This window comes from Entelurus aequoreus, linkage group LG05 (genome assembly GCF_033978785.1).
Source record: "Entelurus aequoreus isolate RoL-2023_Sb linkage group LG05, RoL_Eaeq_v1.1, whole genome shotgun sequence".
In the NCBI taxonomy this organism is placed as follows: domain Eukaryota; kingdom Metazoa; phylum Chordata; class Actinopteri; order Syngnathiformes; family Syngnathidae; genus Entelurus; species Entelurus aequoreus.
In genome coordinates this window covers 6,595,574-6,613,147 of record NC_084735.1, presented here as the reverse complement: position 1 = coordinate 6,613,147, position 17,574 = coordinate 6,595,574, and the positions used below count along the sequence as shown (strand labels likewise).

General features: G+C 41.5%; 1 protein-coding gene across 2 annotated transcripts in view; it reads left to right on the top strand.

Moving 5' to 3' along the window:
* The window catches only part of LOC133650077 (N-terminal EF-hand calcium-binding protein 1-like), a 51,323-nt gene that overhangs the window by 12,381 nt on the left and 21,368 nt on the right, over window positions 1–17,574 (top strand). For both annotated transcript variants that reach the window (XM_062046889.1, XM_062046890.1), the window contains exons 3-7: window positions 2,113–2,221; window positions 7,856–7,881; window positions 8,043–8,140; window positions 10,289–10,425; window positions 14,685–14,806. In XM_062046889.1, the coding sequence (XP_061902873.1) occupies window positions 2,113–2,221; window positions 7,856–7,881; window positions 8,043–8,140; window positions 10,289–10,425; window positions 14,685–14,806 (492 nt within the window). The remainder of the gene's footprint in view (window positions 1–2,112; window positions 2,222–7,855; window positions 7,882–8,042; window positions 8,141–10,288; window positions 10,426–14,684; window positions 14,807–17,574) is intronic.

The window sequence follows — 17,574 nt, the reverse complement described above, 5'->3', positions numbered from 1 at the left end:
GTATAACAATCTTTGTCACAGTCTATAACAATCTTTGTCACAGTCTATAACAATCTTTGTCACAGTCTATAACAATCTTTGTCACAGTCTTTAACAATCTTTGTCACAGTCTATAACAATCTTTGTCACAGTCTATAACAATCTTTGTCACAGTCTATAACAATCTTTGTCACAGTCTATAACAATCTTTGTCACAGTCTATAACAATCTTTGTCACAGTCTTTAACTATTTGTGTGGAAATCTTCGTAAGTATCTGACAATTTTTGTAACAATCTTGGTAACAATCTTTGCAACAATCGTAACAATTTTTGTAAAAAATATTTGTAACTATCTTTGTGACAATCTTTGTAACATTCTTTGTCACAATCTTTGTGACAATCTTTGTCACAATCTTTGTGAAAATCTTTGTAACAGTCTTTGAGACTATCTTTGAGACTATCTTTGAGACTATCTTTGTCACAATTTTTGTCACAGTCTTTGTCACAGTCTTTGTCACAGTCTTTGTCACAGTCTTTAACAATCTGTCAGTCTTTAACAATCTTTGTCACAGTCTTTAACAATCTGTCAGTCTTTAACAATCTTTGTCACAGTCTTTAACAATCTTTGTCACAGTCTATAACAATCTTTGTCACAGTCTATAACAATCTTTGTCACAGTCTTTAACAATCTTTGTCACAGTCTTTAACAATCTTTGTCACAGTCTTTAACTATTTGTGTGGAAATTTTCGTAAGTATCTGACAATTTTTGTAACAATCTTGGCAACAATCGTAACAATTTTTGTAAAAAAATCTTTGTGACAATCTTTGTGACATTTTTTGTGACATTTTTTGTAACATTCTTTGTGACAATCTTTGTCACAATCTATGTCACGATCTTTGTGAAAATCTTTGTGACAATCTGTCACAATCTATGTCACAATCTTTGTGAAAATCTTTGTCACAGTCTTTGAGACAATCTTTGTGCCAATCTTTGTGACAATCTTTGTGAAAATCTTTGTGAAAATCTTTGTAACAGTCTTTGAGACTATCTTTGAGACTATCTTTGAGACTATCTTTGTCACAATCTTTGTCACAATCTTTGTCACAGTCTTTGTCACAGTCTTTAACAATCTTTGTCACAGTCTTTGTCACAGTCTTTGTCACAGTCTTTGTCACAGTCTTTGTCACAGTCTTTAACAATCTGTCACAGTCTTTAACAATCTTTGTCACAGTCTATAACAATCTTTGTCACAGTCTATAACAATCTTTGTCACAGTCTATAACAATCTTTGTCACAGTCTATAACAATCTTTGTCACAGTCTATAACAATCTTTGTCACAGTCTATAACAATCTTTGTCACAGTCTTTAACTATTTGTGTGGAAATCTTCGTAAGTATCTGACAATTTTTGTAACAATCTTGGTAACAATCTTTGCAACAATCGTAACAATTTTTGTAAAAAATATTTGTAACTATCTTTGTGACAATCTTTGTAACATTCTTTGTCACAATCTTTGTGACAATCTTTGTCACAATCTTTGTGAAAATCTTTGTAACAGTCTTTGAGACTATCTTTGAGACTATCTTTGAGACTATCTTTGTCACAATTTTTGTCACAGTCTTTGTCACAGTCTTTGTCACAGTCTTTGTCACAGTCTTTAACAATCTGTCACAGTCTTTAACAATCTTTGTCACAGTCTTTAACAATCTTTGTCACAGTCTATAACAATCTTTGTCACAGTCTATAACAATCTTTGTCACAGTCTTTAACAATCTTTGTCACAGTCTTTAACTATTTGTGTGGAAATCTTTGTAAGTATCTGACAATTTTTGTAACAATCTTGGCAACAATCGTAACAATTTTTGTAAAAAAAATCTTTGTGACAATCTTTGTGACATTTTTTGTGACATTTTTTGTAACATTCTTTGTGACAATCTTTGTCACAATCTATGTCACAATCTATGTCACGATCTTTGTGAAAATCTTTGTGACAATCTGTCACAATCTATGTCACAATCTTTGTGAAAATCTATGTCACAGTCTTTGAGACAATCTTTGTGCCAATCTTTGTGACATTCATTGTGATAATCTTTGACTGCAGAGACATCAATTGTTGTCTTCATGTCTCAGATGATGGCAAGCTGACTCTGGAAGAGTTCAAGTCTTATTTCTCTGACGGAGTCCTGACGCCGGACGAGCTCAAGCAGCTTTTCCACGCCATCGACACGCACGACACAGAGTGAGTTGTGTCACCATCACCACCATCACCATCTTCACCATCATTTTCTGCTCTCTAAAATTCTAAACAACGGAAACGATCAAGTGTCCTCCCAACAAAGAGACCCAGCAGCTGGTCTCCATGGCCAAAAGGCTCCCGGGAGGCAGATCCAGAAGTTCACAAAAGAGCACCGCAGAAGTCATGAAAGTACCACCCCTTGTCAAACAGTCCCTAAGAGTCCCCAACCAAAAGGCAAAAACAAGAAGGACACATCAGGAACACAAGAGCACAGAGCTCCTGCCACCAGCAGCCACTACAGCGGCGCCATCTTGGACAAAAATAACCTTATTTATATTTACTATTATTATTTATACAACCTTATTTAGTTTTTGTTCATTACTTCCTGTCCAGCGCTAGCAGAGTGGAGCTAAACTGAACGGATTTGTTCCGGCGTCCGGCACAAATAGAAGCTCTGCGTATATTTAGCGCCGCAATGCAGACAGGCTACGAACGGCATGTCGGTGACGTTCCGCGGGCGGTGGAAACGGACACATTGACTTGAATAAAAACAGGAAGAGTCTGGGGGCGCGGCCATTTAGCATTAAGTGGAAATCCGGGGTATAGGGTTGGAGGTAGATCTGGTAAACGGTAACTCTGGCCTCGAAGGGGGGGGGACGATCCCTAGACTGGCTTTGTTGTAAACTTGATGGTCGTGCCACTCTCCCAAGACAGAGTGACTATGTGGTGGGTGATGAGCCAAGAGGAGGCCAACGAGGAATCGTCCAACCAAAAGCTTTATTAGTTTCAGCGAGCCTCAGTCTGGAACCTGCCGCTTCCAAGAGAATGAGTATGAACCTAATCACTCTTCTGCTGTCTTCTTGGATAACTGTCCTTAAATACCTTTTACACAAAGACAGTTACTCTTTGCTGTTCTAGCCTTGGGGCGGGTCAATCTGGACAACACCCAGTTTGTTGCTTGGCCAGTCAGCCTATTTCCTGTGATCGGTTTGAGTCGACCCCTATCCTCTACTCCTACTTGTGAGGGCTTCCTACCAGATGTTGCTAATGTCTTTACACTTCCTCCTAAACTCCAAACCTGCATTCCTGTAGGATTCCAGTTTCCTGGGGGAAAGAGCCACCACTCTCTAGGGTCAGACCACGGTCCTTGTTCTGGAGAACTTCATCAAATGGTGCGATGATTCGTACCTGGAGCTTAATGGCGATAAAACGAAGAAGATGTACATTGACTTTCGCCGTGATCCCCCTGCCAAAGCACCCATTCTCAATAATGGCTCTGCTGTTGAGATAGTCCGTGAATACAAGTATCTAGGCACAATTTTAGACAATGAATTGACCTTTGATGCCAACACTGACCGTATTTGCAAGAAGGCCAATCAGAGGCTGTTTTCCTTGAGGAGACTGAGGGGCTTTCAGGTTGATAGGACACTGATGAGGATGTTCTATTCATCTTGTATTGAGTCTATTTTAACTTATTCTATCACTTCCTGGTTTGGTAACCTCAGTGTGGCCAATAAAAACAGACTAAGTGGTATAATCAAGGTGTGCCAAAAGACCATAGGCACTACCTTGAACCCCATGGAGCTGAACGCCCAGAAAACAGTGGAGATGATCATGGACTTCAGGAAAGTCACAGCCCCACCATCCCCCCTCACCCTGATTGACTCTCCCACCCCCATCCCCATTGTGGACTCCTTCCGTTTCTTGGGCACCACCATCACCCAGGACCTCAAGTGGGAGCTGACCATCAGCTCCGTCATCAAGAAGGCCCAGCAGAGGATGTACTTCCTGTGGCAGCTGAGGAAACTTAAGGTGCCGACCGAGATGCTGGTGCAGTTTTACTCAGTCGTCATAGAGTCCATCCTGACCTCCTCCATCACAGTGTGGTTCCCCGGCGCCACAGTCCAGGATAAGAATAGACTGCAACGCATCGTACGTGCTGCGGAGGAGGTGATTGGCTGCAAGCTCCCATCCCTCCAGGACTTGTTCTCCTCCAGGACCAGGAGGCGTGTGGGTCGGATCACAGCTGACTCTTCTCACCCTGGACACACACTATTCTCCCCTCTCCCCTCAGGTAGGAGACTACGCTCCATCCAGACCCACACCTCCTGCCACCTGAACAGTTTTTTCCCCTCGGCCATCAGGCAAATGAACAAGAACTCCTAACAGCAGCTCCTTGAATTCCTTGAATCCCTTCTAAGTCTATCTGATAGCTCAGTCACAGCTCTTTTTATTACCAAATATGTGTTTTATGTCGCACGTTTGCACCAAGAAAAATTCCTAGTTTGTGAACCCGTTCTCAAACAATGGCAATAAAACTATTCTGATTCTGATTCTGATTCTGAACCAGATCCATCAGGCCCGAGTCATCCAGAAGGCAAAGGCCATTCTGGTCAACCCTCAGCACCCTCTCTTCTCAGAGTTTAAATGATAAATGATAAATGGGTTATACTTGTATAGCGCTTTTCTACCTTCAAGGTACTCAAAGCACTTTGACGGTATTTCCACATTCACCCATTCACACACACATTCACACACTGATGGCGGGAGCTGCCATGCAAGGCGCTAACCAGCAGCCATCAGGAGCAAGGGTGAAGTGTCTTGCCCAAGGACACAACGGACGTGACTAGGATGGTAGAAGGTGGGGATTGAACCCCAGTAACCATCAACCCTCCGATTGCTGGCACGGCCACTCTACCAACTTCGCCACGCCGCCCCGATTCCTCGTTGGCCTCCTCTTGGCTCATCACCCACCACATAGTCACTCTGTCTTGGGAGAGTGGCACGACCATCAATTTTACAACAAAGCCAGTCTAGGGATCGTCCCCCCCTTCGAGGCCAGAGTTACCATTTACCAGATCTACCTCAAACCCTATTCCCCGGATTTCCACTCAATGCTAAATGGTCGCGGACCAGCACACGCGCGCCCCCAGACTCTTTCTGTTTTTATTCAAGTCAATGTGTCCGTTTAGACTCTTACCCTCAGGATGCAGGTACGCCCCTACTAATAAAAAGGCCAGAAACCATAGATACATAAGATCCTTTGTTCCCTCAGCTGTTGACTTTAGAAATTAGCTTCTTAAACGAGCTTAGCTGCTATGCAGTCACTTTAGTGGGAAGCCACGTGTGATGATTAGTTTTTATTGTATTACAAATGTTTTAGTTTTTAGCTCAATGCCTTCATGATGGTTTGTATGTTGTATGTATTTGGTGTATTTGTACCTTGTTTTACTGTTGTACCTTGTTTTACTGTTGTACCTTGTTTTTACTGTTGTACCTTGTTTTACTGTTGTACCTCGTTTTTACTGTTGTACCTCGTTTTTACTGTTGTACCTTGTTTTTTACTGTTGTACCTCGTTTTAATGTTGAACCTTGTTTTTACTGTTGTACCTTGTTTTTAATGACTACTGCTGCAAACCAAATTGCCCCTCGGGGACAATAAAGAATTTATAAGTCCAAGTCTAAGTCTAAGCTTGTGATGGACATGTGCACTTTTGACCTTAGTAGAATAATCCTCGAAAGGATTCTGTGACCAAATACAAACACGTGCTAGCTCGCAATCATAAAAGAACACAGTACACGGTATAAAGTCGGGACCCGGGGTGGACCGCTCGTCTGTGCATCGGTTGGCGACATCTCTGCGATGCTGACCTGTCTCCGCTCAGGATGGTCTCCTGCTGGCCCCACTAAAGACTGGACTCTCACGATTATGTTAGATCCACTATGGACTGGACTCTCACTATTATGTTAGATCCACTATGGACTGGACTCTCACACTATTATGTTAGATCCACTAAAGACTGGACTCTCACTATTATGTTAGATCCACTATGGACTGGACTCTCACGATTATGTTAGATCCACTATGGACTGGACTCTCACTATTATGTTAGATCCACTATGGACTGGACTCTCACACTATTATGTTAGATCCACTAAAGACTGGACTCTCACTATTATGTTAGATCCACTATGGACTGGACTCACACTATTATGTTAGATCCACTATGGACTGGACTCACACTATTATGTTAGATCCACTATGGACTGGACTCTCACACTATTATGTTAGATCCACTAAAGACTGGACTCTCACTATTATGTTAGATCCACTATGGACTGGACTCTCATTATTATGTTAGATCCACTATGGACTGGACTCTCACTATTATGTTAGATCCACTATGGACTGGACTCTCACACTATTATGTTAGATCCACTATGGACTGGACTCTCACTATTATGTTAGATCCACTATGGACTGGACTCACTATTATGTTAGATCCACTACGGACTGGACTCTCACACTATTATGTTAGATCCACTATGGACTGGACTCTCACAATTATGTTAGATCCACTATGGACTGGACTCACACTATTATGTTAGATCCACTATGGACTGGACTCTCACACTATTATGTTAGATCCACTATGGACTGGACTCTCACTATTATGTTAGATCCACTATGGACTGGACTCTCACACTATTATGTTAGATCCACTATGGACTGGACTCTCACACTATTATGTTAGATCCACTATGGACTGGACTCTCACACTATTATGTTAGATCCACTATGGACTGGACTCTCACTATTCTGTTAGATCCACTATGGACTGGACTCTCACTATTATGTTAGAGCCACTATGGACTGGACTCTCACACTATTATGTTAGATCCACTATGGACTGGACTCTCACACTATTATGTTAGATCCACTATGGACTGGACTCTCACTATTATGTTAGATCCACTATGGACTGGACTCTCACACTATTATGTTAGATCCACTATGGACTGGACTCTCACACTATTATGTTAGATCCACTATGGACTGGACTCTCACACTATTATGTTAGATCCACTATGGACTGGACTCTCACTATTATGTTATATCCACTATGGACTGGACTCTACTATTATGTTAGATCCACTATGGACTGGACTCTCACTATTATGTTAGATCCACTATGGGCTGGACTCTCACTATTATGTTAGATCCACTATGGGCTGGACTCTCACTATTATGTTAGATCCACTATGGACTGGACTCTCACACTATTATGTTAGATCCACTATGGACTGGACTCTCACACTATTATGTTAGATCCACTATGGACTGGACTCTCACACTATTATGTTAGATCCACTATGGACTGGACTCTCACAATATCATGTTAGATCCACTATGGACTGGACTCTCACGATATTATGCTAGATCCACTCGACGTTCAATGCACCGGTCGCCTGGGGGGGGTCCCCAGTCCCCAGTCCCCACATCTGCGGTCCCCTCCAAGGTTTCTCATTGTCCCATTGGGTTGAGTTATTCCTTGCTCTGATGTGGGATCTGAGTCGAGGATGTCGTTGAGGCTTGTGCAGCCCTTTGAGACACTCGTGATTTAGGGCTATATAAGTAAACATTGATTGTTTGATTGATTGATAATTTACCACAGCTTGGTATATACAGTCGCTTGGCAGGAGTTGTGACATACCGTGTCCACACAAGGGTGTTACTGAGGGGTGTGTGTGTGTGTGTGTGTGTGTGTGTGTGTGTGTGTGTGTGTGTGTGTGTGTGTGTGTGTGTGTGTGTGTGTGTGTGTGTGTGTGTGTGTGTGTGTGTGTGTGTGTTTGCAGCAACGTGGACACTGATGAGCTGTGTGGTAAGTCGATACTTGTGTTGAGTCTTTGTGTTACTGCTAGGCATCATGAAGAGCAGTTGTAATAATAATAATTGCACTAACAAGCTACATGCCAGCCAGTATTTCAGGAAAACGTCATGTCAATCATGTCCTGCTGTCTTCTTGACTCTTTGGGGACAAAGAGTATTTCTCGCGGCACCTCGGGGAGTACAAGAACGTTCTGGCCGCCTTGGAGGAACTCAACGTGTCCATCCTGAGAGCCATGGACAAGACCAAGAAGGTGAGCTTGTCGTCGTGCCGGCGGCGGAAGCGTGAAAGACATTTTCAGAACATCAATCAATCAATCAATGTTTATTTATATAGCCCTAAATCACAAGTGTCTCAAAGGGCTGTACAAGCCACAACGACATCCTCGGTATAGAGCCCACATACGGGCAAGGAAAAACTCACCCCAGTGGGACGTCGGTGAATGACTATGAGAAACCTTGGAGAGGACCGCATATGTGGGTAACCCCCCCCCTCTAGGGGAGACCGAAAGCAACGGATGTCGAGTGGGTCTGACATAACATTGTGAAAGTCCAGTCCACAGTGGATCACCGACGTGCGTTCATGAGCATGTGCGGGGGTGCGGGAAGGAGATCTGACAATATGTTTACATGCAGAGAAGCCCAGACTTTTCTCTCCCCAGCCAGTTTGTCCCAGGGGATCCCGAGGTGTTCCCCGGCCAGACATAGTCTCTCCAACGTGTCTTAGGTCTTCCCCGTGGCCTCCTACCAGGTCGGACGTGCCCTAAACACCTCCCCAGGAAAACATCTGGGGTGCATTCCGACCAGATGCCCGAACCACCTGGTCTGGCCCCTCTTGATGTGGGGGAGCAGTGGCCTTAGGCTGAGCTCCTTCCGAATGACAGATCTTGGCACCCTATCTCCAAGGGAGAGCCCCGCCACCCGATGGAGGAAACTCATTTCGGCCGCTTGTACCCGTGATCCTGTCCTTTAGGTCATAACTCTGAACTCATGACCGTAGGTGAGGGTAGGGACGTAGATCCTTGATGTGGGGGAGCAGTGGCCTTAGGCTGAGCTCCTTCCGAATGACAGATCTTGGCACCCTATCTCCAAGGGAGAGCCCCGCCACCCGATGGAGGAAACTCATTTCGGCCGCTTGTACCCGTGATCCTGTCCTTTAGGTCATAACTCTAAGCTCATGACCGTAGGTGAGGGTAGGGACGTAGATCAACCAGTAAATTGAGAGTTACTTTCCAGCTCAGCTCCTTCTTCACCACGACGGACCGATGCAGGGTCCGCATTACTGCAGATGCTGCATCGACCCGCCTGACGATCTCACAATCAACTCTTCCCTCACTCATGAACAAGACCGCAAAGTACTTGAACTCCTTCACTTGGGGCAGGATCTCCTACCCGAACCGAAGATGGCACTCCACCCTTTTCCGGGCGTGAACCATGGACTCAAGACTTGGCAGTGCTGATTTTCATCCCAGTCGCTTCACACTCGGCTGTGAACCGATCCAGTGAGAGCTGAAGATCCTGGTCAGATGAAGCCAGCAGGACCACATCATCCGCAAAAAGGAAAGACCTAATCCTGCAGCCATGAAAAGCGGATCCCCTCAATGCCCTGACTGCGCCAAGAGATTCTGTCCATAAAAGTTGTGAATAGAATGGGTGACAAAGGGCAGCCTTGGCAGAGTCCAACCCTGGAAACGGATTCGACTTACTATCGGCAATGCGGACCAAGCTCTGACACTGATCATACAGGGAGCGGACCGCCACAATCAGACAGTCCGATACCCCATACTCTCTGAGCACTCTTCATAGGACTTCCTGAGGGTTGAATGCCTTCTCCAAGTCCACAAAGCACATGTAGACTGGTTGAGCAAACTCCCATGCACCCTCATAGACCCTGCTGAGAGTATTGAGCTGGTCGACAGTTCCACGACCAGGACAAAAACCACACTGTTCCTCCTGAATCCGAGGTTCGACTATCCAGCATAGCCTCCTCTCTAGTACACCTGAATAGACCTTACCGGGAAGGCTGAGGTGTGATCCCATGATAGTTGGAACACACCCTCCGGTTCCCCTTCTTCCCGGTCTCCCAACCCAGAGGCACCGCCCCCGATGTCCATGCAATGCTGCAGAGTCTTGTCAACCAAGACAGCTCCACAGCATCCAGAGCCTTAAGGAACTCTGGGCGGATCTCATTCACCCCCAGGGCCTTGCCAACGAGCAGCTTCTTAACTACCTCGACATCCTCAGCCCTATATATTATAATAAATATAGTTACATGGAACGCCAACATTACAGGAAGTGCCAAGACATGTCCGCCTACCAACCTGTGGCCAAACTTTCATGAGCGCTCCAGACGCTGACTGACTTTCAGGCGCTGACACCTCTCCCCTCCCCCTGATTGGCAGGAGTACCAGGAGTCCACCCACCTGGAGCAGTTTGTCACCCGCTTCCTGTTGAAGGAGACCACCAATCAGCTCCACTCCCTCCAGAGCTCGCTGGAGTGCGCCATGGAAACCACCGCCGAGCAGACTCGCCAGGAGAAGTGAGTCATGCTCCAGTTCTTCATCTGGTCTAACATCTGTGATGAGGTTTTATGTTATGATGTTTACTGTCGGGTGGGAGACACTGGATTTCTCCCACAATGGGGAAATGGTGTGGTGTTGCAGTCCACCAAAAATAACATTTAAAAGACATGAAAAACATGAAAGAGCTCAGAGCTGATGCAACCAGTTTTTAATTCATCGCCGCCATTTCTACTTAGTACGTCCACGTCTTGTGTCAAATGTGGTGTGTTACCTAATATGATTACTAGGTGTGTTACCTAATATGATGACTAGGTGTGTTACATAATATGATTACTAGGTGTGTTACCTAATATGATGATTAGGTGTGTTACATAATATGATTACTAGGTGTGTTACCTAATATGATGACTAGGTGTGTTACATAATATGATGACTAGGTGTGTTACATATTATGATGACTAGGTGTGTTACATAATATGATGACTAGGTGTGTTACCTAATATGATGACTAGGTGTGTTACATAATATGATGACTAGGTGTGTTACCTAATATGATGACTAGGTGTGTTACATAATATGATGACTAGGTGTGTTACATATTATGATGACTAGGTGTGTTACATATTATGATGACTAGGTGTGTTACATAATATGATGACTAGGTGTGTTACATAATATGATGACTAGGTGTGTTACCTAATATGATGACTAGGTGTGTTACCTAATATGATGACTAGGTGTGTTACATAATAAGATGACTAGGAGTGTTACCTAATATGATGACTAAGTGTGTTACCTAATATGATGACTAGGTGTGTTACCTAATATGATGACTAGGTGTGTTACCTAATATGATGACTAGGTGTGTTACATAATATGATGACTAGGTGTTACATAATATGATGACTAGGTGTGTTACATAATATGATGACTAGGTGTGTTACCTAATATGATGACTAGGTGTGTTACATAATATGATTACTAGGTGTGTTACATAATATGATGACTAGGTGTGTTACATAATATGATGACTAGGTGTGTTACATAATATGATGACTCGGTGTGTTACATAATATGATGACTAGGTGTGTTACATAATATGATGACTAGGTGTGTTACCTAATATGATGACTAGGTGTGTTACCTAATATGATGACTAGGTGTGTTACATAATATGATGACTAGGTGTGTTACCTAATATGATGACTAGGTGTGTTACATAATATGATGACTAGGTGTGTTACATAATATGATGACTAGGTGTGTTACCTAATATGATGACTAGGTGTGTTACATAATATGATGACTAGGTGTGGTACATAATATGATGACTAGGTGTGTTACCTAATATGATGACTAGGTGTGTTACCTAATATGATGACTAGGTGTGTTACACAATATGATGACTAGGTGTGTTACCTAATAAGATGACTAGGTGTGTTACATACTATGATGACTAGGTGTGGTACATAATATGATGACTAGGTGTGTTACCTAATATGATTACTAGGTGTGTTACCTAATATGATGACTAGGAGTGTTACATAATATGATTACTAGGTGTGTTACATAATATGATGACTAGGTGTATTACATAATATGATGACTAGGTGTGGTACATAATATGATGACTAGGTGTATTACATAATATGATGGCTAGGTGTGTTACATAATATGATGACTAGGTGTGTTACATAATATGATTACTAGGTGTGTTACGTAATATGATGACTAGGTGTGTTACATAATATGATGACTAGGTGTGTTACATAATATGATGACTTGGTGTGTTACATAATATGATGACTAGGAGTGTTACATAATATGATGACTAGGTGTGTTACCTAATATGATGACTAGGTGTGTTACATAATATGATGACTAGGTGTGTTACCTAATATGATGACTAGGTGTGTTACATAATATGATGACTAGGAGTGTTACATAATATGATGACTAGGTGTGTTACCTAATATGATGACTAGGTGTGTTACCTAATATGATGACTAGGTGTGTTACATAATATGATGACTAGGTGTGTTACATAATATGATGACTAGGTGTGTTACATAATATGCTTTGGGACTCATGTTTTTGGAACTTGTGTTATTAGGACGAGTTCTTAGGACTTAAATTTTTAGGACTAGAGTTTTCAGGACTAGAGTTTTAGGACTAGAGTTTTCAGGACTAGAGTTTTAGGACTAGAGTTTTAGGACTAGAGTTTTCAGGACTAGAGTTTTAGGACAGGCAGCAATGAAAACTGGTTGCAGTTGAGGAGAAAAGAGGACTACGTGGGCGGACAAAAGGACAAGTTAGCAAGTCCGCCTACACAAGTCACACCTGATGCTGTCACCATGCATAATAATATTGTAGTATTATGATCATATTGTAGTATTATGATCTTATTGTAGTATTATGATATTGTAGTATTATAAAATTGTAGTATTATGATCATATTGTAGTATTATGATCTTATTGTAGTATTATAATATTGTAGTATTATGATATTGTAGTATTATGATCATATTGTAGTATTATGATCTTATTGTAGTATTATAATATTGTAGTATTATGATATTGTAGTATTATGATCATATTGTAGTATTATGATCTTATTGTAGTATTATAATATTGTAGTATTATGATGATATTGTAGTATTATGATCATATTGTAGTATTATGATCTTATTGTAGTATTATAATATTGTAGTATTATGATCATATTGTAGTATTATGATCTTATTGTAGTATTATACTATTGTAGTATTATAATATTGTAGTATTATGATCATATTGTAGTATTATGATGATATTGTAGTATTATAATATTGTAGTATTATGATGATATTGTAGTATAATGATATTGTAGTATTATGATGATATTGTAGTATCATGATATTGTAGTATTATGATCTTATTGTAGTATTATGATATTGTAGTATTATAAAATTGTAGTATTATGATCGTATTGTAGTATTATGATCTTATTGTAGTATTATAATATTGTAGTATTATGATATTGTAGTATTATGATCATATTGTAGTATTATGATCTTATTGTAGTATTATAATATTGTAGTATTATGATATTGTAGTATTATGATCATATTGTAGTATTATGATCTTATTGTAGTATTATAATATTGTAGTATTATGATGATATTGTAGTATTATGATCATATTGTAGTATTATGATCTTATTGTAGTATTATAATATTGTAGTATTATGATCATATTGTAGTATTATGATCTTATTGTAGTATTATACTATTGTAGTATTATAATATTGTAGTATTATGATCATATTGTAGTATTATGATGATATTGTAGTATTATAATATTGTAGTATTATGATGATATTGTAGTATAATGATATTGTAGTATTATGATGATATTGTAGTATCATGATATTGTAGTATTATGATCATATTGTAGTATTATGATTATATTGTAGTATTATGATCTTACTGTAGTATTATGATTATATTGTAGTATTATGATGATATTGTAGTATTATGATCATATTGTAGTATTATGATCTTATTGTAGTATTATGATCGTATTTTAGTATTATGATCATATTGTAGTATTATAATATTGTAGTATTATGATCATATTGTAGTATTATGATCTTATTGTAGTATTATAATATTGTAGTATTATGATCATATTGTAGTATTATGATCATATTGTAGTATTATAATATTGTAGTATTATGATCATATTGTAGTATTATGATGATATTGTAGTATTATAATATTGTAGTATTATGATATTGTAGTATTATGATGATATTGTAGTATCATGATATTGTAGTAGCGTGATAATATCGTAGTGTTATGATGCTTTTGGAGTATTATGATATTGTAGTATTATGATGATATTGTAGTATTATGATCATATTGTAGTATTTTGATGATATTGTGGTATTATGATGATATTGTAGTATTATGATCATAGTGTAGTATTATGATGAAATTGTAGTATTATAATGATATTGTAGTATTGTGTGTAATATTGTAGTATTATGATGATATTGTAGTATTATGATAATAGTGTAGTATTATGATGATATTGTAGTATTATGATGGTATTGTAGTATTATAATGATATTGTAGTATTGTGTGTAATATTGTAGTATTATAATGATATTGTAGTATTATGATCATATTGTAGTATTATGATGATATTGTAGTATTATAATGATATTGTATTATTGTGTGTAATATTGTAGTACTATGATGATATTGTAGTATTATGTGTATTACTACTACAGACTGGGTCCTACCAAACCAGAAGTGGTGTCCATCCAGTGGTCAGGACGTCGCTCCAAGCGCAGACCTGACAGGAACTACAGTTTGTCCCCCAACACAACCCTCATGGCTGTCCTCCATCCAGGTGACAAATGACAGCTGCTAACCATAGACTCTGTCCTACATGTCTCATGTCCTGACAGCTGCTAACCATAGACTCTGTCCTACATGTCTCATGTCCTGACAGCTGCTAACCATAGACTCTGTCCTACATGTCTCATGTCCTGACAGCTGCTAACCATAGACTCTGTCCTACATGTCTCATGTCCTGACAGCTGCTAACCATAGACTCTGTCCTACATGTCTCATGTCCTGACAGCTGCTAACCATAGACTCTGTCCTACATGTCTCATGTCCTGACAGCTGCTAACCATAGACTCTGTCCTACACGTCTCATGTCCTGACAGCTGCTAACCATAGACTCTGTCCTACACGTCTCATGTCCTGACAGCTGCTAACCATAGACTCTGTCCTACACGTCTCATGTCCTGACAGCTGCTAACCATAGACTCTGTCCTACATGTCTCATGTCCTGACAGCTGCTAACCATAGACTCTGTCCTACATGTCTCATGTCCTGACAGCTGCTAACCATAGACTCTGTCCTACATGTCTCATGTCCTGACAGCTGCTAACCATAGACTCTGTCCTACACGTCTCATGTCCTGACAGCTGCTAACCATAGACTCTGTCCTACACGTCTCATGTCCGACAGCTGCTAACCATAGACTCTGTCCTACATGTCTCATGTCCCGACAGCTGCTAACCATAGACTCTGTCCTACACGTCTCATGTCCTGACAGCTGCTAACCATAGACTCTGTCCTACACGTCTCATGTCCTGACAGCTGCTAACCATAGACTCTGTCCTACATGTCTCATGTCCTGACAGCTGCTAACCATAGACTCTGTCCTACATGTCTCATGTCCTGACAGCTGCTAACCATAGACTCTGTCCTACATGTCTCATGTCCTGACAGCTGCTAACCATAGACTCTGTCCTACATGTCTCATGTCCTGACAGCTGCTAACCATAGACTCTGTCCTACATGTCTCATGTCCTGACAGCTGCTAACCATAGACTCTGTCCTACATGTCTCATGTCCTGACAGCTGCTAACCATAGACTCTGTCCTACATGTCTCATGTCCTGACAGCTGCTAACCATAGACTCTGTCCTACATGTCTCATGTCCTGACAGCTGCTAACCATAGACTCTGTCCTACATGTCTCATGTCCTGACAGCTGCTAACCATAGACTCTGTCCTACATGTCTCATGTCCTGACAGCTGCTAACCATAGACTCTGTCCTACATGTCTCATGTCCTGACAGCTGCTAACCATAGACTCTGTCCTACATGTCTCATGTCCTGACAGCTGCTAACCATAGACTCTGTCCTACATGTCTCATGTCCTGACAGCTGCTAACCATAGACTCTGTCCTACATGTCTCATGTCCTGACAGCTGCTAACCATAGACTCTGTCCTACATGTCTCATGTCCTGACAGCTGCTAACCATAGACCCTGTCCTACATGTCTCATGTCCTGACAGCTGCTAACCATAGACCCTGTCCTACATGTCTCATGTCCTGACAGCTGCTAACCATAGACTCTGTCCTACATGTCTCATGTCCTGACAGCTGCTAACCATAGACTCTGTCCTACATGTCTCATGTCCTGACAGCTGCTAACCATAGACTCTGTCCTACATGTCTCATGTCCTGACAGCTGCTAACCATAGACTCTGTCCTACATGTCTCATGTCCTGACAGCTGCTAACCATAGACTCTGTCCTACATGTCTCATGTCCTGACAGCTGCTAACCATAGACTCTGTCCTACATGTCTCATGTCCTGACAGCTGCTAACCATAGACTCTGTCCTACATGTCTCATGTCCTGACAGCTGCTAACCATAGACTCTGTCCTACAATGTCTCATGTCCTGACAGCTGCTAACCATAGACTCTGTCCTACACGTCTCATGTCCTGACAGCTGCTAACCCATAGACTCTGCCTACACGTCTCATGTCCTGACAGCTGCTAACCATAGACTCTGTCCTACATGTCTCATGTCCTGACAGCTGCTAACCATAGACTCTGTCCTACATGTCTCATGTCCTGACAGCTGCTAACCATAGACTCTGTCCTACATGTCTCATGTCCTGACAGCTGCTAACCATAGACTCTGTCCTACATGTCTCATGTCCTGACAGCTGCTAACCATAGACTCTGTCCTACATGTCTCATGTCCTGACAGCTGCTAACCATAGACTCTGTCCTACACGTCTCATGTCCTGACAGCTGCTAACCATAGACTCTGTCCTACACGTCTCATGTCCTGACAGCTGCTAACCATAGACTCTGTCCTACACGTCTCATGTCCCGACAGCTGCTAACCATAGACTCTGTCCTACATGTCTCATGTCCTGACAGCTGCTAACCATAGACTCTGTCCTACACGTCTCATGTCCTGACAGCTGCTAACCATAGACTCTGTCCTACACGTCTCATGTCCTGACAGCTGCTAACCATAGACTCTGTCCTACACGTCTCATGTCCTGACAGCTGCTAACCATAGACTCTGTCCTACATGTCTCATGTCTTGACAGCTGCTAACCATAGACTCTGTCCTACATGTCTCATGTCCTGACAGCTGCTAACCATAGACTCTGTCCTACATGTCTCATGTCCTGACAGCTGCTAACCATAGACTCTGTCCTACATGTCTCATGTCCTGACAGCTGCTAACCATAGACTCTGTCCTACATGTCTCATGTCCTGACAGCTGCTAACCATAGACTCTGTCCTACATGTCTCATGTCCTGACAGCTGCTAACCATAGACTCTGTCCTACA